Source organism: Glossina fuscipes, unplaced genomic scaffold (genome assembly GCF_014805625.2).
Source record: "Glossina fuscipes isolate IAEA_lab_2018 unplaced genomic scaffold, Yale_Gfus_2 1, whole genome shotgun sequence".
Classification (NCBI taxonomy): Eukaryota; Metazoa; Arthropoda; class Insecta; order Diptera; family Glossinidae; genus Glossina; species Glossina fuscipes.
Genome location: NW_023998415.1, coordinates 26,125,055 through 26,151,114, shown reverse-complemented (window position 1 = coordinate 26,151,114; position 26,060 = coordinate 26,125,055). Strand labels below are relative to the sequence as shown.

General features: G+C 33.2%; 5 protein-coding genes across 15 annotated transcripts in view; 2 read left to right on the top strand and 3 right to left on the bottom strand.

Annotated features, from left to right (window-relative positions):
• Positions 1 to 12,168, top strand: part of LOC119645237 (peptidoglycan-recognition protein LC-like) — a 20,719-nt gene extending 8,551 nt beyond the window's left edge. For 8 of the 10 annotated variants that reach the window (XM_038045322.1, XM_038045321.1, XM_038045325.1 and 5 more), the window contains 4 exons: positions 1 to 768; positions 6,781 to 6,999; positions 11,515 to 11,666; positions 11,735 to 12,168. In XM_038045322.1, the coding sequence (XP_037901250.1) occupies positions 1 to 768; positions 6,781 to 6,999; positions 11,515 to 11,666; positions 11,735 to 12,109 (1,514 nt within the window). In that variant the 3' untranslated portion in view covers positions 12,110 to 12,168. Of the gene's footprint in view, positions 769 to 6,780; positions 7,000 to 9,464; positions 9,593 to 9,677; positions 11,494 to 11,514; positions 11,667 to 11,734 lie in introns of those variants that run through there. The other 2 variants (XM_038045328.1, XM_038045329.1) reach the window with 2 other exon arrangements.
• A 1,769-nt stretch (positions 12,169 to 13,937) lies between these two features.
• Positions 13,938 to 15,883, bottom strand: LOC119632311. The gene is made up of 2 exons (XM_038025149.1): positions 15,021 to 15,883; positions 13,938 to 14,939 (listed from the first exon to the last, which is right to left on the bottom strand). Exons 1-2 carry the CDS (start codon positions 15,442 to 15,444, stop codon positions 14,008 to 14,010), a joined length of 1,356 nt encoding a protein of 451 aa, XP_037881077.1. The 5' UTR covers positions 15,445 to 15,883; the 3' UTR covers positions 13,938 to 14,007.
• A 1,531-nt stretch (positions 15,884 to 17,414) lies between these two features.
• LOC119631427 (RINT1-like protein) lies at positions 17,415 to 20,849 on the bottom strand. Its single transcript, XM_038023610.1, has 9 exons — positions 20,657 to 20,849; positions 20,338 to 20,579; positions 20,083 to 20,277; positions 19,902 to 20,022; positions 19,072 to 19,181; positions 18,850 to 19,012; positions 18,546 to 18,771; positions 17,698 to 18,490; positions 17,415 to 17,631 (listed from the first exon to the last, which is right to left on the bottom strand). The coding sequence occupies exons 1-9, from the start codon at positions 20,792 to 20,794 to the stop codon at positions 17,445 to 17,447; spliced, it is 2,175 nt and encodes a 724-aa protein (XP_037879538.1). The 5' UTR covers positions 20,795 to 20,849; the 3' UTR covers positions 17,415 to 17,444.
• A 746-nt stretch (positions 20,850 to 21,595) lies between these two features.
• Positions 21,596 to 23,182, top strand: LOC119631635 (protein anon-73B1). 2 transcript variants are annotated; one of them, XR_005246705.1, is made up of 3 exons: positions 21,596 to 21,845; positions 21,911 to 22,379; positions 22,432 to 23,182. XR_005246705.1 is itself a non-coding variant. In XM_038024017.1 (2 exons), the coding sequence occupies exons 1-2, from the start codon at positions 21,675 to 21,677 to the stop codon at positions 21,995 to 21,997; spliced, it is 258 nt and encodes an 85-aa protein (XP_037879945.1). In that variant the 5' UTR covers positions 21,596 to 21,674; the 3' UTR covers positions 21,998 to 23,182. The 2 variants fall into 2 exon arrangements, 1 of the variants encoding a protein (XP_037879945.1); XM_038024017.1 differs by having other exon boundaries at positions 21,911 to 23,182.
• Positions 22,160 to 25,805, bottom strand: LOC119631634. Its single transcript, XM_038024016.1, has 3 exons — positions 25,415 to 25,805; positions 25,186 to 25,344; positions 22,160 to 23,311 (listed from the first exon to the last, which is right to left on the bottom strand). The coding sequence occupies exons 1-3, from the start codon at positions 25,482 to 25,484 to the stop codon at positions 23,097 to 23,099; spliced, it is 444 nt and encodes a 147-aa protein (XP_037879944.1). The 5' UTR covers positions 25,485 to 25,805; the 3' UTR covers positions 22,160 to 23,096.
• Positions 25,806 to 26,060: the final 255 nt, after the last annotated feature.

Here is a 26,060-nt window from a genome sequence, read left to right as displayed (position 1 = left end):
ATAATGATAATAATAATAATGATAATAATAATAATGATAATAATAATCTTAGTAGCACAAATACTTATAATGGAAAAACCGTTGAAAGGGATAACATACCTGACTATTGTGATAGAGACAATAATCGTGACGCTAGGATAATTTTCCAAGATTGTGATGGTAGTAATATAGGATATAATAAAACTAACGATCAATTAAACCTGGATAGCATGAATTTAAGTCACCAGCCTACTAACCATCACAATCACTCGCCCATCGTCTCTATACGAAGTCTTGATTCAAGCATTATTGAATCAGATTCTGATGTGGATCTTACCTACGACGATGCTGATATGGAAGAAGTTAATCACAATAGCTGTATAATAACGGAACTTAATTCAGAAATGACTTACCCACCCAATCATCCAAAAATTCCAAAAATCAATAATGGACTTACGCTGATCAATCAGGAAATAAATCCGGATTCTGGTAATGTTTCGAGTGCAGGAATTTCTCCGCTTAACAAACTGAGCATCATTGGCGATGAGCTGGGCAAGGCGCAAAGTTTAGGAACAATGCCGTCGGCAGTGGCAACAGCCAAAATTGGCAGCGTCGCCGTTAGCAATTCAACCGATATTACTTTCGGTGATAAGCATTTCTATGAAGGTCCTGTTACCATACAGCAGTTCCTTATCGACAATCGCAACAAGCTCAAGCAACAGGAAGAGGAGGATAAAACCAATAATATGTCGCAGCAAGAGCATGAGAATCGAAACGGCATAGCAGACAGTAAGTAAAATAAATTAGTATTGTCATCATTAAAAGTAACCGTAAATACGTGTGCGATAGCTATTGCGAATAGATTTGTAGTGTGAAAAAATTCATTGCGCTCGCTTTAATGGTTCAGACAGGGAGAGAGAGAAAGAGAGCGAGATACCTGTAAAGAGTATCAAATTTGCAATTGGGGGATTTTTTTCATCTTTGCTTTTATTGTTTATTCAAAAGTGTGCAAAAATAAAAGCTGGTTATGATCTTGATGGGGACTTTTTCTTTAATATTCAATATTAATGCCATTGTTCGCCGTCGAAGCATCGTACATCGTTTATAGGTTTCGTAACGTGTCATAGGCACCAACAGGGCCGCCAACGATTCATGGTATGTACTCATAGTACGATCAGTAGATCGGGAAATTGCAATTTAATAAAGTTAAAATTTATTGTTCTTCTATTGTGGGAGGTTGTTGACCTTGAATACGATTTACGACAAACGAAATGACAAAACTAATATGTTACTCTAAAGGTACGGCGTAATATTCACATTTAAAAACCTATTTATAATGATTTCATTTCACTTCCAACTTATTTCAACGGATGGACGAGTGTTTCGCTTAAGTATTTCATAAAAACGAACAGAAAAAGAAAAGCAAATTTTTTTCCTATCGAATAATGACTGAATCAAGTGAAAATCGGAAAGATCAAATAATAGATAAGAAAACTGTATTAACGTCTCTCATCGCAAATATGACGAGGACATCGAATCCAAGTCCTTATATAAATGAGAACTTTTATAACGAAGTGAAAGAAATTATAGCGAATGAAATACACAAACAATTTACTAATCAAAATGTACGTGTCAATCAAAGCAATTCACCAATGAATCACTTTAAGGATACGGCGCTCGATGTCGATATGTTAACAAATGTAACAAATTGTATGTAAGTCTTTGGTGAAAATTGATAACAATTTTTTAGGGAACTTCTTTTTTGTTTTTTTTTTTTTTTTTAACTTTCATATGTATATAGCTTTAGTTATTTGTAGAAAATGTGTTTTCGTTCTTGCATTCTTTTAAAAGCAGTTGCCATTAATCATAATCAAGGTGAAAAGATTAATAATCTTTGAAAATTACGAGATGTGCTAAACTTTTGCTTATCATTGTTGCATATTATAAAAGATTCTTAAAATTGTATTTTTTTTCGCTATATATATTGAGATCATCAAAAAGTTACTTGACATTAATAGGCAAATAAATTTCCCGGTTCAAATAATAAAACGTAAAATAATTTCACTAACTTTGTTTTAGCTTAAACGATTTCGTTGTAATTCACTCACCTGAGATTTTAAAATGATTCAATTATACCTCTTTACACACATATTTAGTTTCTTTTCTTGGAAAATCCTCATAAAATCGCAAAATACGCATAAAAAATTTGAAGTTTCAAATCAAAATTGAAATTTTTAAATGTCAACCACGCCCACTTGTAAACGTTTAATTTAAATAATCGCGAAAGAGATACCAACAAATTCGTACAACATTTGCCTATAGAAGACAACAGCACGAATCGTCGTCTAGGTCGTTCGTATGAGTGGAAATAGTTCCGCCCGCATTTGCTCATAGTGCCATAAAGACGTGTAAAAAATTTGTTCAAAATTCAAATTTGACCCATAACTTTTCACAATTATTTAGAAATTATTATATGTCATCTTTAGGAGCATTTTTTTTTTTTTTTTTTTGATATTATTATTATTATTATTGTAAATTTAGCCAGAGAAGAAATTCTAAGACTAAAAGTCTTAAAGCACTAGCATCTAAGGATTTCGACTTTATTAAAAACTCTACAGCACTTGAGATTTGAACCCACGATCATGGAAGTGCTGGTCGAGACTCTTGCCTACTCGGTCAATCAGCAGATTTTTTTTTTTTTCTTGCTATTATGTAAGATAGTAGAAGTAGTTGCTGGCTTGATATAATGCCTCAATAATTGGAAAGAAGTTCAATATTAACACGTACAGTGGGCTACGACTCACACTACTAAATACCCTACATCATCCTACCGTTTTAGAAATAAGGCGTTCTACGGGAAGTGCTCAAAAAACTGATCCGTTTCGAACCATTTTTCAATAGCGTTCGTCCTCGAAGTAAAACCCTCCAATGCTCTAAATTTCAATGAAATAATTCTTAAAATGCGATCGCTAGATACAATAGGAGCCAACAAGGTTAGATCGAAACGGAAAGTAATGCTTAATCGATCGATATAATAACAAGTGGGTCTGTCTTAAGTCTTTCTGGGTGTTACAGCTGTCCTTACAAACTTAATATACTTTATATCATAGATAGTGAGAGTATAAAAGTTGTTAGAGTAGATCAATAGCTTCTTTTATCCATCAGCATACTTCCCTTTAAAAGTGATATCATGAATCCAACACTTCTCGTAACATTCCCATGCAGTCCTGGGAGTTTTCGTACGTTATGGGTGTCTTTTTTATGCCCTACACCAGGTGGGGTGCCGGATATGTTAAGTTTATGCGCACGTAGGTCAAGACATAGAAGAGCTTAAGATAGACTCACAGCCTGTCTGTCCATGGTATTTTGTATTAAGGTTAGATATCGTAATTTTTAAACTAATTTGATGTAATGTGGTACACTAGCGTGCTTTGATCCAAAGACGAACGCTATTGACAATGGCTTAAATCGCTTTTTTCGGCTTTTTCGACCACACCTCGTATAACGCCGTATTTTGAAAAATCTTTATGTGGAAAAAAATTGCAATTTTCAAATTTCTCGATAAAACTCGCTCTCTAATAATATTTGGACATTCTTGGGGCAATTTTTTGAACTCTCCGTCATATAACCACTCTTACGAAAACTGGATCTTTATATCGCAAAAATGTACAATTTTTAATATGTCGTGGTGAAAATTAGTTCATAAGAGTAAATTGACATAGAAATCAACCTTAGCGAATTTGGACCATTTTGGTCTGATTCTTTGGATATATACATCGCATAGAAGAATTCCTCCAATGTGCGAGCTTGCATGAAAGGTATGCCTTTGCACGAAAATAATATGTAACTTGTGACATAGTGCTACCGAATCGAGTGAATAAGTGTATTGGGTGACGTGATGTAGAGTATCTAATAGTCGGCTTTGCCAGACTATAATATTCTTACTTATTTTTATAAGCTAGCACTCTTATGTATGATGAGTAGATAGCTGCTCGCTTGAAATAAACCGATAATGATCGAAATAAAGTAAAAGCTAATCAATCAGTTTAGTAAATTGCGAGTATAGTAAAAGGATCAGGATTAGTTCAACTATGTCCAAAGTAATGTAATTTAGTGCATATTAGCAGATAGCTCTGCGATTGATTATAAGCAATGTGAATGGACGTAGAATGATGACTAAGTTGCCAAGTTAGTTCTCTGAAAAGAAAAATTGAACGATCGAATTGAAAAACGATACATTACCGAATTCAATCATAAACTTGGTTATCTGTACATGTAGATGACAATTTAAGAGATAAAAGCATAGAGGGTCGGTCATTGGGAAGGTCTTCAGTTCAGTTAATGAACAGTGCGTTTCGTTTTGCTCAAGATATTACAATCGTATCATTTGGCTCAATATTAACGAATCAGACACGAGACTCTTATAATTGAAATGCCAACGAATGGTGCATTGCTGGGTCTATTCTATTATGCAATTGCGAGAATTAATTGCATAGCGGACTAAGCTTAGTTGTTAAGGGGGTCTCACGAAACGAAACTGTTCTATGGGGGCAAAGACTAATTTATGATTTCTTTGGATAATAGGAATTTTTGTAACAAATAGGTTAAATTTAGCCTACATTGACATTTGACTATACCCTAATATGAGAGCTTTCGTGAATATTATGCATTATTAGGAAAATAAGTGAATAAGCGATGAGAATAAGTGAATGGCTGTATCAGGTCAAGCGCTGTAGGATCTAATGGTCAGTCTTGCCCGATTATGGCATTCTTTCTTGTTTTTTTTTTTTCTTTTTTCTTTGTATATTCAAATTTGCAACAATGTTGCACTGCGTACTGCGCATCATCATCTATTACATATGTCCCGCGAAAATCGTTTCCTTCTATCCGAAATATATGGCCAGAAAACAGGTTTTTTAAGATTGTTAAAGTCACTTTAACTACCTATCGTAAAATTCTGAAAATAGATGAAAGCATTTTAACTATCCAGCACTAAAACTTTCTTGCTATTATAAGTTCATGAGTTTTACAACCTAATGAATATTCTTGATTACAGTGAATAGTCGACATGCTTTAACTACTTCCCCCTGCACGTACATCGAATACACTCTCATTACGTCATGTTTTTGCTTGATTTATAGAATTTTTTCAAATAATTTTAAACCTTTTCTCTTCCTCAAAACCTGCTTACGCAGGAGCTGGCTTTAGGTGACAAGAATTAATATTGACCGAACGATAGGCCATGTAATAGCTCAGTGTGTGTATAACTATATCATAAATCTAACGAATTCATAAGATTCAGTTAAACCTTCATAAGATGGCTAAAATCTTCCCCTGCTTCCTTACAGTTCTTCTTATTTAATTTTCATATTTACATCAACCTGTTAAGCTATCAAAGCAGTGGAGAAATCATTCTATATCTATGTACATCAGTCTATAAATTTTGCAGAATCATTCATCTGAGATATATATTTGAATTCAAAGCATAATAAGTTTCTGTGGTGACATATTTAGCCCCGAGAAGGGCTTAAGATAGGTTTCCTTCCTTCATTGCACCGATTGATTCAGAAAATGATTCCGACTAAAAACCAATTTTCATCATAAAATATTAGAAATTAAACATTTTTTTTAAGGGCTTACTGTTCGTGAGATAGCTTGTATGGAGCGGAGCTCAATAAATAAACCCATGGGTTTCAAATTTAGTTCATTTAATTTTTATATCAATTCACTATCATGAACAGATTTACTTTACAAAATATTAGCCATTCGGCCTTTTTGGCATGCAAGGGTTTACATTTCCTGAAAATCCTTATATGCGGTGATACCCAAAAATCCGACCTACATGGTTCAAGTTCAGCAAAATTGATTTTTTTGTCATTTTACTTTTATAAACTAATTTTCGACATGAAGTATTGAAAATCACACTTATTTACCATTTAATCTGATTTCGTTTTCGTAAAAACGGTTATTTAACAATGGGTTCAAAAAATTGTCTCGGCCGACACAACATTTTCGTACCACTTTTAAATGTGAAAATGCTATTATACAGCGAGTTTTGTCGAAAAATTTTTTAAAAGTTTCCAGTGGGGATTACTCGAAAAAGTGAATCGATTCGAACCTTTTTCAATAGCGTTCCTCCTTGGATGAAGGCATGCCAGCGTACCAAATTTCATCAAAATATGTCAAAAATTGGGACCTATATGTTGAACACAAAAATATATGGACAAACCTCAGACAGATAGGCGAACAGACAAGCTTAGATTTGGTACAATAAAAGGGCGGTCTATATTAAGCCCTTCTTCAAATTTAATATACCGTATACGACAAAAGGTGTACAGTATAATTAACCGAAGGGAATTTGAATGAGACAGATCTATTTGTTAGACCCTAACATATATAGGGGCTATCATGAGAAGCAAGAAAAAGTCGAATTTTTAGTTTTTTATGACGAGAACTGAAAAATAATAAAATTCTTGGGAAGTAAATTAACTTTGGTAAATTGTGGTCACATGATGTGATATTTTGGGCATCCTCCAATTAGGGGACTTTCATGAATCGTATATCCTCTGAATAAAAATAATAATTAATTTTTAGTATCTTGCTATCAAAACGAGTGAAACGACTATTAGGCAAAATAGTCTAGGCCTTCTCTCTATATAAGAAAAAAAGAAAAGAAAGACAGAAATGATTAAAAAATAATTGTTTGTAAAGATATTTGAATTTATTTTTAATTTATTATAAAAAATTGTTTACTTCTTTTTCATTTTCAAAATTATAATAATTGCAAAATTCTACTTTTAGCCAAGTGCAACCGCAATAATTCAGCATCAGATTCACCTTTAAAGCCGTTTGCATTCTTAAGAGATCGCAGAAAATACATCGTTGCGGCTCTTTTATTTATATTACCATTAATCATAATTGCCGCTATCTATGGAAGGAGGCTAATCGACGGCAAAAGTAAGCTAAATTTCGGAACTTACGAAGATACACGAGTAAATATTCCCGTCAATTCCACAATAGGTACTCTCATTAGATACACATTCAATGTCACCGAATGTTATAAAAAATATTAATTAATTAATTTTTCTTTAAAAAATATTTAATTCATTCAGTTAATATTATTGATTGCGAGTTCATAAAACGAAATGATTTGCTTCAGTTTTGCTTTAAAGTTTCTTCGAAAAAATTAATTCAATGTTTATCCAGATTTTTCTTTTATCTATATCTATAGACTACTAGTTTTTGCAATCCCTTAAGTTCACTTATCCAGAAGTATGCAACAAGAAAGTTTCTTGATCAACGTTAGAATACAAAATTTATAAAGAGCCGGGCCAAGAGCGATTAAGGCAATCATAATAAAAAAACAAAAGTAAGCATCTCCACTATGCTTTTCGCATTCTACTATCCAACCTCTTTTTTTTGAGACCCATATCGCTGATATTATAAAGAAATAATTAATTGCGTTGCTTATGATATTCGCTACCCATTTTTAGGCAGATAATATATCTTCATTTAAGGAGTGTACAAAATAGTTTTAAGCATTCAGTCTTCTTCTCCTTGATTATGAATAAGCATAAAACCTCAAAAATGTACAAAAAAACAAAATTTAATCACATGTAACTTTATGTGGGCATGGCGCATGTGTTCCATTTTCGTACGTAGCGAGTAGAGTGCTTCGTAAAGTAAATGCGGAAAAATTTCTGCCTTCTAACTTTTATTGTTTCTGAGTACCAAGTAAAAACCTAAAAATTGTTGTTAAGAAAAACGGAGTTGCGTTCCGGTTATGCTCCATTGTGGGCTTCTGCTTTGAGCAATTTGATCCGTTTTCAATACCAACCTGAGCGCAAAAACTTCCAATGTTTTCATCAAGTTTAAAGTTGATATCTCCATTTTTGCAGCCGGGAGAGTTCCAACAACAAGCACCACACAGATGGACAGACATGGCTTAATCAATTTAGAATTTCACGCTGATCAAGTATATACATATTTTATGGGATCTCTAAAGCTTTCTTTTAAGTGTCACATATAATACGAAAAACAAAATAACGAGTATACCCCCAAAGTATGTTTGACAAAAGTGTTTTCTACGCCCACAATTAACAAAAAAAAAAATATTTCTATATAGTTACCTCAGATATAGATATCTAAATATTAAGCGATATCTTACGTGCGTGACTATAAAAATTATTCGGAAAATGTCGTAAATCTGTTTCTAAAAGTCATATTAAAACGTTTCGTATAGACGTCAAAAGCAAATTCGATAGGCATAAATTAAGCGCAGAAACCGAGTTTTCTTTTTCTATCGGCAAAAATTGAATGCATTTTTGTTGTTGTTTTCTTAGAGACAAGAAAGCAAAAATTAGATCAGCATTTTATCAAGCAATTCTCTATATTTGCCATTTTTGTCTGCTATAGACGTAACTAAGGAAGACTATTTCCATAATATAATGCTTATTAGGGCGTTTTGCTTCTATAGAACGAACATTCAGAATTTTTGCCTTGTTATTATTATTCCAGTTCATATCCCCGGCAAATGTTTCTAACGTATAGAAATATTTCTCGATTATGTCATCATATATTATAGTCACCTTCTTTTTTTTTTTTTGAACACACCTCGTATCTTGGATCTTCCCAATACGCTAATGGTGGATGTTAATTAAGTTCGGTTTACTTCTTTCTGGCTTTTCTTTTCTCTCTGTCTACGCGCACACTTGTGGACGAGTTTCTTTCTCGTTGTCGAAAGATAGAATGGGCAAAGCGTTAAGAGTCCTGATGTTCTTCTGGATATCGGATGCCATAATTCAATCGTGTTTTCTCACCTAAGGGAAAATGAGATCGACTAGTGCGACTTTATTTTGGAACCAATTAAGACGCAGTTACATCTATAAGAAATCTGCGTCTATAAGCCATTCATGGATTCAAAAATAGTCGAAGAAATATGTTTGCACTTTTCACAAGTGATGCTGAGGCCATTTACCATCAACGCAATTATAAAAAGCATTATTTGTTCAATCGCTTCTGCAGATAGACAGCGGGCTTTATATGAAAATCAGCTAAAGGCTTATCTCTCTGGCTGCAATTGAGAGCAATGGAGAGCTCTTTGCTAAAATAGAGAAAATAACTGTTTTGGACCATTGAAAATTTTCGGTAGTATTTCAGAATGGCAGAGGAAACATTCATTCCTCATAAGATAAAATAGTGTGTTTCACGAAAAGCATCGCATCTCTCTCAGCCAAAAGGAAAAACGTCATATATTTATTAGAGCAAAATGCATCGAATGAGGTGATATAAAATCGATTCGATCTTAGAATGGATAATCCCGATTGATCACTTGAATTATATCTAAACGAAGATAGGCCGAGTTTGACGAATATATGTAAAAGTAGTAAGAAAAGACGTTCCCAGTCCCAAGCGTACACAAGTACTCATAATATCGTTCTCGCGTAAATGGAAAAAAAATGTTTAAAAATCTCCTATTTTTAAAGGTACCCTACGTCTGGTAAGGCGAAACGAATGGTTTGCCAGGCCACATTTGGACTCAGTTGTACCGCTCAATTTGCCCGTGGAACGTGTAATCGTTAGTCATACAGCAAGCGACATTTGTGAAACACTTGTGAGTAACACGATGACCTCATTAAACAGAGGCAAAGCTTCTTTTCAAAGTTTCACATATATGTAAAGTGTCAAAAATATTTCAGGAGGCTTGCATATATCGGGTCAAGTTTATACAAAATTTTCACATGGATTCAGTGGACTTTGGCGACATCGGTTACAATTTCCTGCTTGGCAGTGATGGCCGAGTCTACGAAGGCAGAGGCTGGGACTTACAAGGCGCACATACAAAAGGATATAATATAAACAGTTTAGGAATTTCATTTATTGGCACATTCAACACAGGCTTACCGAACGATGCACAATTGCAGGCGTTTCGTTTGCTCATAGATGAAGCTCTGCGATTAAAGAAATTAGTGGAAAACTATAAATTGTATGGGGCACGGCAATTTGCTCCGACGGAAAGTCCCGGTTTAGCTTTATACAAACTGATTCAAACTTGGCCACATTGGACCAATGAGACCGAAACTACAAATATATAATCTATTTATAGTCCAGTTATGATAACACCCCATGCATTTAATAAATGTACAGTTAATCGATATTTTAAATCTTGGATTCCTAATTAGTTTGAGTAGCATTGTCGCAAGAGGTAGTATTGCGAACATAGAAAGACTTAAACTAACTACGACTTAGGTTAATTGACTTTCCCCTTTCGAAAGTGAAACTTTGAATTAAAATAACTATTAAAAGGTGTGCAATGATTACGTGAAATCTATTTAAAAATTTTCCACATTTGATTTAATTGGAAGATTTGATGGCAAGTTTTTTTTTTATTTTAGGAAAATTGCTCCGTAGGAAGAAGACGCAACTGATGCTTCATTGTTTTTCTAAGCATGAGAAAGAGATCAAGTCTCATTGCCTTTTCTTCCTTATCTTTCGGAGGATAACACTTTGCATCTTTCATTGATTAGATCATTTTTACGACCTCCCTGCAGATGATGTTCTATTTTAAAAAACTCATCAAGTATTTCTACAGAAAAATCGATGAAAAAAATACTATTTTGATATATAGTAAATGAATGTGGAACGTTGGAATGCGATTTGAACTCGTTTCCTTATAAACGTGCTTACAAAAAATATCTATGTAGGTACAAGCATTTTATAAGGAAAGCTGGCTCAAAATATTGATCTGAGATCTTGATGTATTATATTAACCATGGACGATATCAGGCCATTTTTTCGGCCCCCCGCCACTATATAATGAATAATATGAAAAAACAAGCCGTAAACACGCTTCGTCATTTATGAATCAATCTGAGGGCAAACAACGAATTCTTCGACAAGAAAATTTTGCTTTTACTTTGCTAATTTTGAATTACGCCACTTCAGGAAAAGTAAACCTTATTCTAATAAAATCTTGCTAGTCGCAGTATTCGAGAAGAAGCTTGAATGTCACTCCCCGCGATGATTGAGAAAGTTGAAACATATTTTGAGGCTCTCAAACAACTGATCTATATAGAATTGCTTCGAAATGTTAAAAACACGTTGATCTGATTGTACCATCCTCGGACGAATAAGAATCGAATTTTTCAAGAAAAAATATTGTTTCTTGTTTAGTCCCGGGAATTATTGATCGACTTTTTATAATGAAATAGTAGCAAATTTCCTACGAATTTAATTTTAATAATCGCAATTTTTCCCGGATCAACTATATCATCAATATTCGATAAATAACGCTATATGTCTTTATGGTCCGATAGATTCTCTTACCTTGTCAATGTATATTTCCGCGCGTGCTTTCGAATAGCTATACCATATCGTATCGTATATTAAATTACGTCTATTCGAAACGACGGTTAATTAACGTTAAGAATTAAATATTAAAAGAAAAACTTAAACCAAACTTAATTGCATTCAAGATATCAGAAAAAAAAAAAATATCGTTATTCAGTTGGACTTTTTAAATTTGTTGTTTTACAGGACAAGATAACATTGAAGGTGGTAATGTGCTACGCATTGTGCCTCGCGACGCTTGGTTAGCTCAAACACCCGTCAATACACTGGTGGCATTAGATGTGCCTGTTCGAAGAGTAATAATTGTACCAACATATACTTCGGATTGTGATGCCCAGGTAATATAATTATTTAATGAATTTATGGCTTTGTGTCTAATGAGTAGGAAAAATTTATTTTATTTCAGAGCAAATGCACCTATCGCGTACGCATGATCCAAACGTTCAATATAGAGTCTCAGCAAAATGACGATATTGTGTACAACTTTCTTATCGGTGGAGATGGAAATATTTATGAAGGTCGTGGCTGGTTGTCTAAAGCAGCGGCCGTTAAAGGTTACAATGACGATAGTATCACCGTCGCTTTTATTGGTACATTCCATGATCCGCCCGCAGCGAAGGTATTGAATATCGCAAAACTATTTTTAACGAAAGCCTTACGTTCGAAAAAATTAACAGCGGATTATAAGATAGTTGGCGCTAATCAATTGGATGAATCTTTCGCTTTAGGAACTGGTTTATATAAAAGCTTTGAAAATTGGCCACATTGGTCACAAAAATAGCATTTATATATAATATTTATAACTGATCGCAACGTTATTAGTATTATATAATTTTGTATAATTTGTTTACGGAATAAAAGAATTATTTAACAATAATACTAAATATATATATAGAATTGATGTTTCTTTTGCTTCTTGCTTTGCTTTAACGGAATAGTCGGCCTTATTAAAACTTAATACAATAAAAGTTCCTTATTCGCGGGGAATACGTTAAATAAAAATGCCGCGAATACAGAAACCGTGAATACGGAATGGTAATTTATATGGGATTACAGGGGGATGCGTTCCTAGGTGACAAAATAAAAAAGGAAACCGTGAATACGAACGGATTTTTTTTTTTTTTTTCTTAAATTACATGGACCGAGGGAGAATGAATTAGTTGAATAGTTTGATATCTCAATGGCCTGTTCAATATCATGGAGAATGGCATCAATAAAACCTTGAAGAGCCTTAGAAGTTCAACATTGATGTCAATATATCGCTAGCTCTAGACTTAGAAATTATTAACAAATATATTATCTCGGTTATACTGTACACCTGTATTGCGGGTATAGACTGACAGTAACTTACTCTGAAAACGATTCGCTTTGAGCAGCACCAATCATAGAAAATCTGAATGATTTGTTTTTTGTTTTCTTTTTTTTTAACAATATTTTTTAAGTTTTTTATGTTTAATTAATTTAATTCATATTTAAATCTGTATATATCTATGTAAATCACATTTTGGCAATGTTGTGGGCAGTTAGGTTCATACCAGGTCCCTACTTTCCAGATAGATTACGAATAGGAGTTTTTTATTTTTACTTTTTTAGGAAATAATTCACATTCAGATGTGAAAGTATTTGATTTAAAAGGGGTAAACCACTGTAAAATCGCTGAGAATTTCAAAATTTACCTTTTAATTGCTTCTAAATGATTCATGAGTCAAGAATGATATAAAATGATCATAATATAGGCGTGATAGAAATTCGAATTTTCATTGATGCATAGAACAAGAACATTCTTGAAATACAATTTTTCGAAAATGCAGGGTAACATCAATCCAACAATTTTCATTTTTTTTTTTTTTCATTCAAACATTTCTAGTGAAACACTTCGAAAACTTTAGTACAAACATTATTTCAAAGATTGCCTTTTTAGGGTGTACCTTTTCTTTTGTTGTTGTTTAATCCCCTACGTGTTTGACTAGCTATGTACACATTTATATATATATATACATATATATATATATTTTCTTTTTTCGAAAAGCTTTTGTTAAAGTCTTTAAATTAAATATGTCTCGCGCGAGTGACTGAAAAATTATTTTATTTTTAATTTTTTTTTTTAACTTAAATATAAGCTTAATATAATTTTCGTGAATATTCTATCTATTCTACTATCTTTTTCTTTGCTTTTTGTTTTTTGGCCATTATAGTGGTTTCCCCTCTTAAGTCACATGAAAACCTTCTCGTCAATCTATTGTATATAATACATAATCAGAAGCCCATGTTCATATTTAGAAAATAAACAATTTTCAATACAACGTAAATACAGAATAAAGCGAAAAATTTTTTTTTTTTTATATCAACTTTAGAATATGTTACATAATAAAATTAACAATAATAGAGCAAATTGAATTTCGAAGAGCGCGCAGTGTAGTGACTTTATGATTACTAATACCGAACCGACTAGTATCTATCTTGAAATACTAACACCAGCATGACATTAAGTAACAATAATAATAATAATGGGAAAAAGAAAGGTCTAAATACAAAAAAGTTGACTATCACATACATTAAAATGCTAAGAAAATCAATTCACAATGATCTATATATATATACATATATATATACATATACATATATATATATATATATATATAAACATCTGATTATAATAGCTTTTGGACCAGGATAAATTTACGTTGACGATTTCATTTGATTGCGATATTGCGATAAAAGCTGCTGACGAACAATTTGTGCATCTGTTGTATCACCGCGTTGCTTGCACAAAGTCTTAAAGCAATTAGAGGTAAGAACATTCGGAGTGAATTCTCTGCGTTCACGTTTCTCTTCTTCGCTACCATTTAACATATAATCGTCCTCCTCATCGCTATTCAGAATTTGTTCGGTACGCTTTCGAAACGAACTATCAGTTTTACGCAAGAAATTATAGAGCGATAGACAACCTAGTAACATTTTTCTAGCATCATCCTCACACAAACGCAGGGCATCACCTAATATCGGGAATATATTACCGAGAATGCGAAAAGCATGGACTGACATAACAGTAAGATTATGAAGTTTAGCATCGTACGATTCCTCCAGCTTAGTAGACTGTGTATGGGGTTGCGGTATTTTCACCATATAAGGTTTAGATGGCAACGTTAAGCAGCCGGCAAAGAAATATGGCGCATCTTTATTTCCCCGAGCTTTAGGAATTTTAATAACTTCATTTTCTATATCGGACCGGATGCTGGACTTTTCAAATACCTCATCGTAGCGCTGACCTTCGACTTTCTCAATTTCGGCGTACATAAAATTTAAATCAGAATCGACAATAGCTGCCATAATTAGCCCGGGTTTCGTTGAGTTGGCCATGTCGTCGCCTAAACGATGAATGGCATTATGAAAATCTATTTCTCTCATGCTTAGATTCCCTAAACAATTCGATATACTATGTTTTCGTTGTATTTCATCGGCTACGCTTAGCCACTGTTCCTCGCTTTTTGGTGGGGAAAGATATTTATCCTTGAGCAATTCATGCATTTTTTGGCAAATGTCTGCAATCATTTTAATTATGACTGACTTGGAAGCACGAAAACAGTAATTGCGACAGGAGTGAACCTCGCCTGAAACGATTGCAAAAGACAAAAGCCATAATAAATAAATAAGCGAAATATTTAAATATGATTGAATGATTTTGATGTTACCTGTTGCCAAGTACTTTAAAGTAATTGCAATTCGTTCTTCAGCGCTAAAAAATTTCTTTTTTCGTTGTGGCTCCATTTTGGTTACTACAGGCGCAAGCACATTTACCAAATAACGGAATTGCCTTTCGGTGATGTTGAAGAAGCAATTTAAATGGTAAACCTCGTTGTTGCGAAACAAAAGCTCTTTACGAAGATTCTCTTTGCTAAGGAACTCATCTTGATTCTTGACCAACCATTCTTTTGTCCATTCGAGCCTTCGACGACAATTAAGAATCCCCGATAAATCAAGTCCAGCCATTTTTCCCGACTGTTGACGGACCAAATTAGTAGATAATGACATTTTTGCTTTAGTAACGGGACCGCTATTCTTTTTTTCTTCCCGTTCTCTCAGCACGTCTACAACTTTCAGCTTTCTATTCTCCATCACTAAAACACGTAGCAATTTGTTTTTATCACCTATTAATTACTTGTCCTACCAATCGCACTAAATAATGATTCCCGATCAAATGCAATCGCAATGCAATCGTATTTCAATTAATTATAATAAAACTATTCTTACATTTAATGACTTCTTTTTTCCTTTCAAATTCAATCGATTTTCGCTTTTATATGTACTTCTATTTATAGGCGTATATATGTGTACACGTGAAATTTAGTTGGTGCACACACGAAGTTTTCTACGACGTATGTATGTGCTTATTGGTGCTTACCCGTGTAAACTTTTTCGTTTTTTTTTTTTAATTTTAGAATAATCAGGAAATTTTACAAATGCTACAACGTGCTGTAACCGTTTATTACTTTCCAGTTTTGCACACTTTCCAATTTAAATAATAGTTTTCTCACTTTATCCTCGTGCCCGACTTTATTTCCTCACAGTTTGTAATTTTCTTTCTTTGTTTACATCTGTTATCATTGCCATATGTTACGGTACGTTCATCATAAGGTATGCTAAGAGATTGATTGAAATATCACGAAGGTGGATACCGGAACACTGACGACAGTTGCTTCTTGCTCGAGACATTAGAGGAGTTTCAGGAATTTTGTCTTTTCTAATTGAAAAACTTTGCTAGAGCATTTTTTAATATAATTCCGTTTAGTTTATTATTAATAATTAAAAATAACTGTTAACGACACTATATGCATATATTAACAGATTTTTCGTACTAGACATAAAAAAATGAACTTAAATTTTATGGTCCGAAGGTAATATTAAAATATTTTTTCAATTGAGATACGTCTTATAGTACGGATTACATATATATACAAAAGGGATGATTACAGATATATCATTTATTGCAACCCTTAAATATTTCCAACAGTAAACGATTGGATATATGGATGGCAGACCCAAATCTTGATGTCATATGGATGTAATAGGACGCACGAAACGACCAACATTTTCAAAAGTTTGTAGCTTGGTGAAAAATTTATGGGAAACTGTGAAAGGAGAGATTATAAAGCCGTCAAAAAAAATGCGGAATAACTCTCTCCCGCGGAGCCCTTCTATGTTTTACAAGATTCCTTTTCCGCCAATCTCGGTGTTCTTCTACTGCCAAATACCGCAATATTAGGAAAAGAACCATTCCGCCTAATGCATAGTAATATTCCCCAACAGTACTTGCTATCACAACGTTTTATCCGCCTTTTTTTCGTTTTGTTTAATAAAATGGATTTAGGCCTGTTGGCGATAAGATTAATGTATTCAGTAAAGTGATGTTTTTTTATTTATTGATTCTTCGCGCTAAAAAACAAAAAAAAAAAAAGAGAATTAATTTACTTATCTTTAAAATGTTGTTGTTTGATTCAGTTGTTTGTAAGCAAGCAATTTTGTATGAAATTTATTCTATTTTCAATTTACAACAGTTTCCTCTTTTAAATGCTGCTCGAAACAACCAATACTAAGCAATTTTTCTTAAGCCTGTTTTGATGATTTTGAGATAGCGTTTCTTGCACCTCTTGTGCATATTACTAAATAAGTCGGAACTCGAAAGTAAAACCTATTAACGTCATCATAATCATTGCCAAGGTTCATTAACAGTTTACAGCACTTTAACATCGTGCAAATGGCAAGACTAAAATCCATTATGAAATATTTCTAATGCATGCGAGAATGTTGTTCCTTTCTTGCGCAAGTGTATTTGCTAGAAACGAAACTTAAATGCATTTTCCGCAGTCACATTAATAAAATTTCACGGTTTTAGGGTATAATAAATGTGTTTAATATAAAAGTGGCTGCAGCTTTGAACAATTAGAGTGACTGCGGTTTAATATATATATGCAATAAGTTAAGATAGCTCAGAAAATGATAAGAATTCATTCTTAGCTTAGCGAAATATGCGGGTAAAAATCGCATTAATTTGTCACCAGCAAAAATTAAAAAGAAAACATTTTTTGAACGTTTTTATGCGTAAATATATTTTTGCTTTAATGCATTCTAATATCCGTACGCCTCTCCAAAATTTCAATACACGTTTGCGGTTTAAAGTTCACTATACCCAATTCTCTAAGAGCTTTCATTTCATCTTCCAACGAACTATTACTATTTAAAGTCTCGTGTAGGAGCAAAGCTGTACCACGTGAAATATTTAATAGTTTATTGGCATCATGAATTCTGAAAGCGAGAGAAATTTGTTAAAAATTGGTAAAGTTTCTATTTATGAAAATATTTTCACTTTACTTTTTGAATAGCAAATCGGGTCTTCGACTGTATTGTCCAAACAGAGCAAACATATTGCGCGTCATATCATAATTAAACTGAGCGGCGCCGGCCGGCGAAAACTTGTTATTCATTACCATACTATCTAGTATATAGTCATCTATCTGTTTAGCTATTATGCGCAATGTCAAATTGAAGAGGTTAGCTGACAATTTACGTTCAAAATTGTGCAAAATGGTAACCATAACTTGAAACATTTCCCCAGCGCTAGGTGACAATATAAATGGCTCTCTCGAATTTTGCTCAGGCATATTTGGCCAACCATCGTGACGGTATGCCATGGATTTGGCTTTGATCTCATTAACTGCTTTGGTAGCTAAATTTTTCAATAATTCTTGTGTCCAATGTTCCAATTCGGAGACAGGATGTTCAAATACCGAATTGACCTCCTCCGCGTTTGGGCCGACTAGAGCAGCATGCAAATGTAAATAATGTACATTCTCACCCCACTCACTTAGAACCATTTTGACGTAATTGATGGCATTTAAAATGGGAATGCTTTCTATTACCCCATTACTGTGCAGTTGCACTAAACGCCTGCGAAAATCATCGATAAGTTTAAGCTGCAGATCTAAGAATTGTAATTGATGACCGGGTTGTATTAGAGAATAATATCGATCTTTGATCGCCTCCAGAAGACATACAAATTTATCGGCACATTTGGGTATTTTGAGATCATCATCAAAAGTATTCGGATCGATTACAATCCAAGAATTTTCCGCGTGTAATATTGCATCCATTTTATCGGCGCAAACTACGATATACAACGATTGGAAAATCATTCCTTTGGATTTGAATCTTTCACTTACATCTTTGTTCTAAAGAGATCCACTTTAATAAATATACCGGCTGAGTTATTACACAAATGGCACTCGGGAAACTAGTGGGATAACCAAAATTCTCTTTTATTTCAGCTTCAAAAGCTAATGTCTCATCCAACAGATGGGCAAATAGATTTTCATCACGACTAATTTCTTCAATATCCGTTGCCAATTTTTCTATGGTCAGTTGAATCAAGCCACGGAGAAACTCCAACTAGTAGGATTTAAAACAATAACAAAATAAGAGGAAAAACAATAACAAAATAAGAGGAAAAAAAACAACAAAATTTACTCTAATGTTAAAGTCTATTTTTCCCGCCTTAACTGCCGCGGGTTGGAATGTCTGGCCTACGAACAGATGCGTCTCTTTGCCCCAGTTCAAAATTTGTGTGTAAAACCATTCAGGTTTATCTAAGCGATTAGTTTGCTTGACACCAGTAAAATGGTACAAAAATCTGCAAAATATTAACAAAGTTAGAAGAAACTTCAATTTATTTAACCATAAGAAAACAACCGTTGCCTGTAGGGAGCCAGCAGATATTTGATCGGCGCGCTGATGGGTTGACATATAATATTAGCGGTTATAGCTTGCAGCGGTTCATCTCCCTCTTTAGGCAACTTTAACTAAAAAAAATAAAAATATTATCGTTAAGAAGTACCCTACGCCACTTCGGGCAACCCATATAACATGAAACATGCGAGGACTTTTCAAAATGAGGGATTATTTAGAGAGTGATCGAAAATGTGGCCCAATCGAAACCGTCCTTGGGGCAAAATATGCCAGTGTTCTAATTTTTACTAAAACATCTCAAAAATTACCACGCGTAGGTCAAACACAATAATACATAGACAGGCAGATGGACAAGTTTATATTGCTTCAGAAAGCTATTCCGAGTCGATCGGTAGAATAAAGAAAGGTGGGTGTATCTTAAGCTTTTTTGGGGTTTATAAACAGGCGCAAACACTTAATGTACCCTCGTACCACAAGTAGGGAAAATATAATTACAGTAAAATCAGAGCCGCTACAAAATTTTTTTCTTCATCGCCAACAAAGATTTTACTCGACTTGCATTTCCATTTATAAGGCCATGCATTTTCTTTCATTTCACTCGTGCAAAAATTGAGGAAGGAAGTTGCACTTATAGCGGAAGGTGGCTGCCTTGCCCGCGGGCACATTATTAACAAAATAAAAACATCAATTTACAGCTTTTTCGTTTTAATATTAAGACAAATGTAGGTCAAAAATGTCCAAATGCCACGTCCAATTTTTACTTTTTACTTTGAGTGATAGGCTTCGGTTTGGCTTAGAGTTAATGTAACATCTTTTGTTAAGATTGAACTTACTAAGAACAAACATTCCGCCAATATTTGAGCCTTAGTTATATTATCTTCTGAGGGTTTTTGGTGGATTAGATTTTGGTCTTTTTGCCCCCATCTTATTGTTTTCAAAAGCGCTTCAAAATCTCTACGAAAATTATCATAGATTTGTATTAAGTGAAGTTATGAATTGTATTGACTATGTTACCTAACAAATCTTTCTCTTAGTAAACCATACCAATATGTAGCCGTGCTGTTAGCGAAGGATTTTAAAAAGTTAGCATTAACATTACAAAGCCGACCCAAGATGCAATGTTCCGTATTGCTTTCCTCGTAGAGATTTAAATAAAGATTTATAATTTTAATTTCGTCTCGACCATTTAAGGCATTTGTTAACGCATTGCTGGCAAAAGAAAAAAACACATTTGAACAATGTTTTAATCGCATAACTATTTTTACCAACTTTAATTCTTTGATTTCTTCTATAATCCGCAAATATCCAGCTAATTGTTGTAGTTGTCTAACTTGATCCAAATCGCTACTTACTAATTCCAACGCCTTATTGGACTTTTCTATACGTTGTGATAATTTCTCGCCAAATTGATTTAATTTTTCAATTTGAAAATTAATGCTTTCGCTTGCCTGCTCCTGATGTTCAAAAGCGGTTTTAAAACTTGAAGCGTTATTTTCTTGGTCATAACTGAACTAAAACACAAAAATAATGATAATTTCCCTCCTTCGTGCTTTTTATATATTTTTTATTTTTTATAAACATTGCTTACTTTATTTGCAATTTTTTTTAAACGGGTTTCGTAGTCCTCCGCTATTTTCGCTGCACGGTGTAATTTCTTAAAATCGTTGCCAATTTCGTCATTAATACGTTGCAGAATACGGTCTTCTATAGTTGCAAGCGTTTTCATCCTTGTTTATTTTTTCAATTCAGTTAATTTTACCAAGTTTTAACACGACACCAAAACTCCAATAGTAAACATATTCATTGCTACGTTCCTTCGTGCTTATTTATATTTAATTATTTGTTTTATACGTCACAGCAATGCCAGCTTAGTTTTTACGCTGATAATCTAAATGAGAGAAAAACTTCAAGTTCAAAGTTCTAAGCATATTGAAAGTAACGTGGAATGAAACATGAAAATAAATCAAAACACAAATAAGAGAGATAAAATATAAAATTTCTAATCTTCATGAACTTTGCATGGAATAATAATATAAAATGAAATATAATGCAAAAAAAAAAATAAATAAATAAAATCACTAATACGTGCTCGTCTCGACAGCATACGCAAATGAATTTAAAACAGGGATGCTTTGTAAAACTTGCAAGTAGTATCTTATGTAAAGAAACAAAATTTCTCAGGGAAGTTACATTTGCAAATTTATCTAAAATAAACTATTCATTTTAATATATACAATGATAATTGATATATTCTCTCCAAATCAATTATAAACGAAATGAATGCAAAATATCTAAAATTATTTTTAGATAAAATTTGGTTAGTACTAAAATTAAATAAAAAACATTTCTCATCGATTTGCATTAAGCTTTATTGTTAATTTCACGCGATGTGCTTATAATGTTGCCATATCTGTTTTCCTCTTGTTATTCTCTCATTTAGCTTCATAAGTTTTTTAGTGGTATACTATTTTATGTTAATAGAAAATTGGTAACAGTGTTTATTATGTAGATTATAGAAAAAAAAAGGACAGTAAATTAGTAAAATAGAAGTTAAATTCATCGGTAAATAACAACAGAAAAAATAATAATAATAAATAATAGGAATAATGGCTACAAACACGGCTAACCCACTTGATAAATATGGTGAAGATGATTTTTTTAGCATTATACTGCGTTACGGTTTATATTTTGGAGCTTTCTTCCAATTGGCTTGCATTTCAGCTTCTATCATTTTGCCCATGTTTGAAAAAGATAATGTTAGTTTTGAGATATCTGAGGTATAGGAATGAATACTTAAAAATGTTGTCATAAATAATTGCGTTTAAATATTTGCAATTTTTAGGATTTGAAAAATCGTTCAGCTGATGCACAAACAAATTCGAGACGATCTCATAAGCTTCGTAAACAAGAAAAGAAGAAACGACGTTAAATTATTGCAGCTATTACAAGTTAATAATATTTACATAGTAGGATATGAACCGATAACCATTCTATTTCTATTTATCAATATACGTTGGAATTGCATTTACATTTTAATATTTAATATAATAAAAACATTCCATAATTTTAAAGAAGATTATCATAAAATGTGTATCGCTCAAGTCATTTAGTTTATTAATTCTTCGCAGTTTTGATGAAAGCTATGCTCTCAGCATCTTTCGCATTTATCACATATGGTTTCTTATATTGTAGAGCAGCAAATTGATGGGAGATGATATGGTGGCAAAAAATGACTTGCTGGCATAATCGTTTTAATTCTTATGGCGAAGTAGGCGTTGCCGAGGGAAAATTACTAGTTTGCCAGAATTTGCGTAAGAAAATAACATACTTTCTCGAAAAGCGTAACAACTGTAAATTTTAAAGTCTCTTGCATGCTAACGGGTAAGCAGCCAAATTCACCTTTCCGCAAATGCATAATTTGAGCATGTTCCTAGAAAAGATTTAAGGATATCCTTCTCCCGATTAGAAATAATGAAAACATCATTGTGGCCGAGGTGAGTGCCTTAAGAGGACTTGCATATAGGATGATATCAACTGTTGTCTGACAGCATTCGATATCATTCACAATTAAATTTCATACGTATTTGCAAAGATTGTATTTGTGCCGGTCCACGAATAGAAAGTTTGGCGCAGCTTTGCACAAAAAGAGGTTTTAATCTTTAGCAAGCAAATTCCATAAGTTTCTTCGGTGGAATTTAAAATACCTGTCCGTCATGCACGGATATATAATAGGGCTTCCATCGACGATTGTTTCCAGCGGAGAGAAAATATGCAATATATAAGGTGTTATTTTTCTATGTACACGCGATTCGTTTCTTCGACTGCTTTACAACTAAAGATAAAATAATAATCTGATCGTAATGGGTTAATGCATATTATATGGACGACAAAAAAAAACATTATATAATTATATTCAATCTGGGTCTTCAAAAAAATTCACATTAGCTGTCCGGGAGTTTTAATTTATGTATTTAGTTATTTGCGATATTCCGAAAGTCGGTGCTATTTCGTTGTAAAAATTTGTTGCACTATTCGTCTTCTGCTTCATTCTGCTTCGTAGAATTATTGACGTCCTCATCACTGCTGCCTTGTAAAATGATTTCAACATTTTCTTGAGGTTTCTCATAATAAATGAAAACGTTATCGCCTTTGCCATACGTATTGTACTCATCTTTTAACCACAGAGACTCTTCACAAACGAATTGATCAATCATGCAATAGCTCAAATGATAGTTGACGTAAGCTGCAAGAAAAAAAAAATGAGAAGCATTAAAGATATATTTAACTGATTATAAAAAAGTTTGCGGACAATTTTCCAGCGCAATTCGGACGAATGCCCTTGCAATTGTTTTTCTTGTCGGGCACGTGTGATGGAGCGATGTGAAAAGAGAAAAAAAAATTCAAAAATCACGAAAAGATTGTACGATGTATACTGAATACATATATATATATATATAGAGCGATTTTGTTGAGAGAATTTTTGATTTTGGATCTCGCCTGATAGTCCAACCCTAACGGACGCCGATCAAATAGAGAATTTGATTTACTCCCTTCTGTCATTTGGGGTTGGACATAATCGCGAAACCATTCAGAAAGTTCCGGATGCTTGTTTGGATGCTGTCCGAGTTAAGTTAGAAGATTTTAATGAGCGAAATTTATTATTTTTATTTATTTTTTCTCCTACGAGTTCAAGGTTTATTTAGTGACGAATTTATTGAACTAGATAAAAATAGAATATAAATAATATGAAACAAATAAATGTATTTAAAAATAAATATACACAATAAAGATAAGGTAAATGCAAAAGCAGAAAATTATATTCGAGTGACACCAGATCTCCTAAATCCCTCACCGCCACACTAAGAAATTTTAAATAAAGTAGTAAGAAAAGAGGGAAAACCTAAATTTTCCTAATCTGTAATATTGGTTGGGCGTAATTGATTTTTCTTAATTGTTTAGAATAAAAGTTATATCGTGTATCTGCTGTAGTTTATGAGTAGCGAGCAAAAAAGGCGGAAAGCAAAAGTATTCTCACTTTGTCAGTCAGGTCGGCCTTGATCGGGTTGGGTCATTTTCAGATTCTTTTGCAAATTCGTGGGTGACAACTTCATTTTTGCAAGGGGGAGAGGGCGTGCCACATATACTAAACAGTTGAGCAGGCGGACAGGTGAACGGACGGATATGCTTGGGTCCATTCCGAATTCGAAATTAGAGTTTGTATTATTCCTTTTGAAAAACAATGGTGTCCCTCCTTTACGTGGTAATGTAGGCGGGTCCTTTGGTCGACTTGGTCCATTTCCAATACCAATCTGCGTGCAAGAGTTGCCAAGTTAATAGCTTAGTTTTTACCGCCAGGAGAGTATTTACAACAGACATTATACGGACGGACTGACGGACACGCTTAAATTGATTCAGGCTATAATGCTAGTGAAGAATACATACACTTTTATGGCGTCTCTGAAGCTTCTTTCCAACCGCCGGGGATGGGTATAAAAAAACATCGCAATCCTTCCAATTTCTTTATAAGAACGATGTTGGGGAACTACTGGAAATTATTTGGAATGGAGTTCAATATTGTTTATGATTTGATTGGGCTTTGGTTGGGCTTGTAAGGTAATGCTTGGCTGTACTTAGACATTCTTTAGTCAGCAAAAATCGAAGGCTTAAGGGCTTAAAGGGTCATATGAGCCCTATTCACGTTGCCCATTGTGATGTTAGTATGATTAAAACTCTATTCAAGATCAGTCTTATGGTTTTTTTAGTATGTCTAAAATTTGCATTTCAGACCCAACCAACTTAACTTTTATCTTAGCGCTACGTGCGAAACCCTTTCAAGGATAATTACTGATGAAAAAGCCGAGACAGTCTAAATGTAAAAAATCTGAATAGAGTTTTCGCATCTAATGGAACTGGAAAGGAATAGTTTACCACCACAAGTAATTACCACACGAGACAAACAAATGATCTTTTCGACGAAGCACTTCCCCAAATGCACGACTACGGTAAGCAAGTTTGTTTAACGATCTGGTCAAGGTTACAAAAGAACTTGAACTTTTTGAAATTAATTCGATGTTCGCTATGTACATATGAATAGACTGAAATTAACTTTAAACTTACTCGTATTAAATAAGCACTGGTACTGACGCATTAGACATGGTGATGGGAATCTTTGAAAGCATAATCTCACTTTGTCCAGAACGCATGTTGGTTGATATTGATCAGCTTTGCACAAACGTAACGCATCGCAATCTTTCGCCGTATGTTGTGCGTAAACAACTAATAATTTAAATGAATTAATTAATTGAAATCTCTTGTTATGTGCTCTTCGTCATTATAATTGAAATACCGCTAATTAATGTCGCAAACATTAAACAACTGTACGTCGTAAACATTTGATCTAGTGACAGGCCCATCATGTATGTGTTGTATATATTGATTTGTGTGTGCGTGAGTGTGTATATTGATTTATTTTTATAAGAATAATGTTTCACGTTGATCTTTATACTTTTAAATATTTATTTAATGATTTTTTTAGGTTATTCCGGCCTTCTTCTCGCAAAGCAATTACAAATTTTCTGGTTAAGTTATCGGAAATGTTTTCTTTTCTTTTATATTTAATCGATAGATATACTTGACTCGCGCTATGAAACGAAAGCCATAACTCGTCAAATATTAATAAATTTATTTGCAAAAAAATTCTACATATGCTGCGAAAATTTTTATATGGTTAGTCTTTCTTATCTCTCTTATTTTTTTTATTTTTTTTTTCTTTATAAATATTTACACATTTTTTTTATTTTTTTTTTGTCAATAAATATTGATTTCCGTAAATATTTGATGATAAAAGTATAAATTTTGCGGTAGTAAGGCATTTGTGCGTACTTTTCCAGATTATTAGGTTATTAAAAAATTGAGTGAACGGCTGATAGGAAAATTATTAAAAAAAAAAAAAGAAAGAAAAAAAAAAAAAAAAAAAAAAAAAAAAAAAAAGA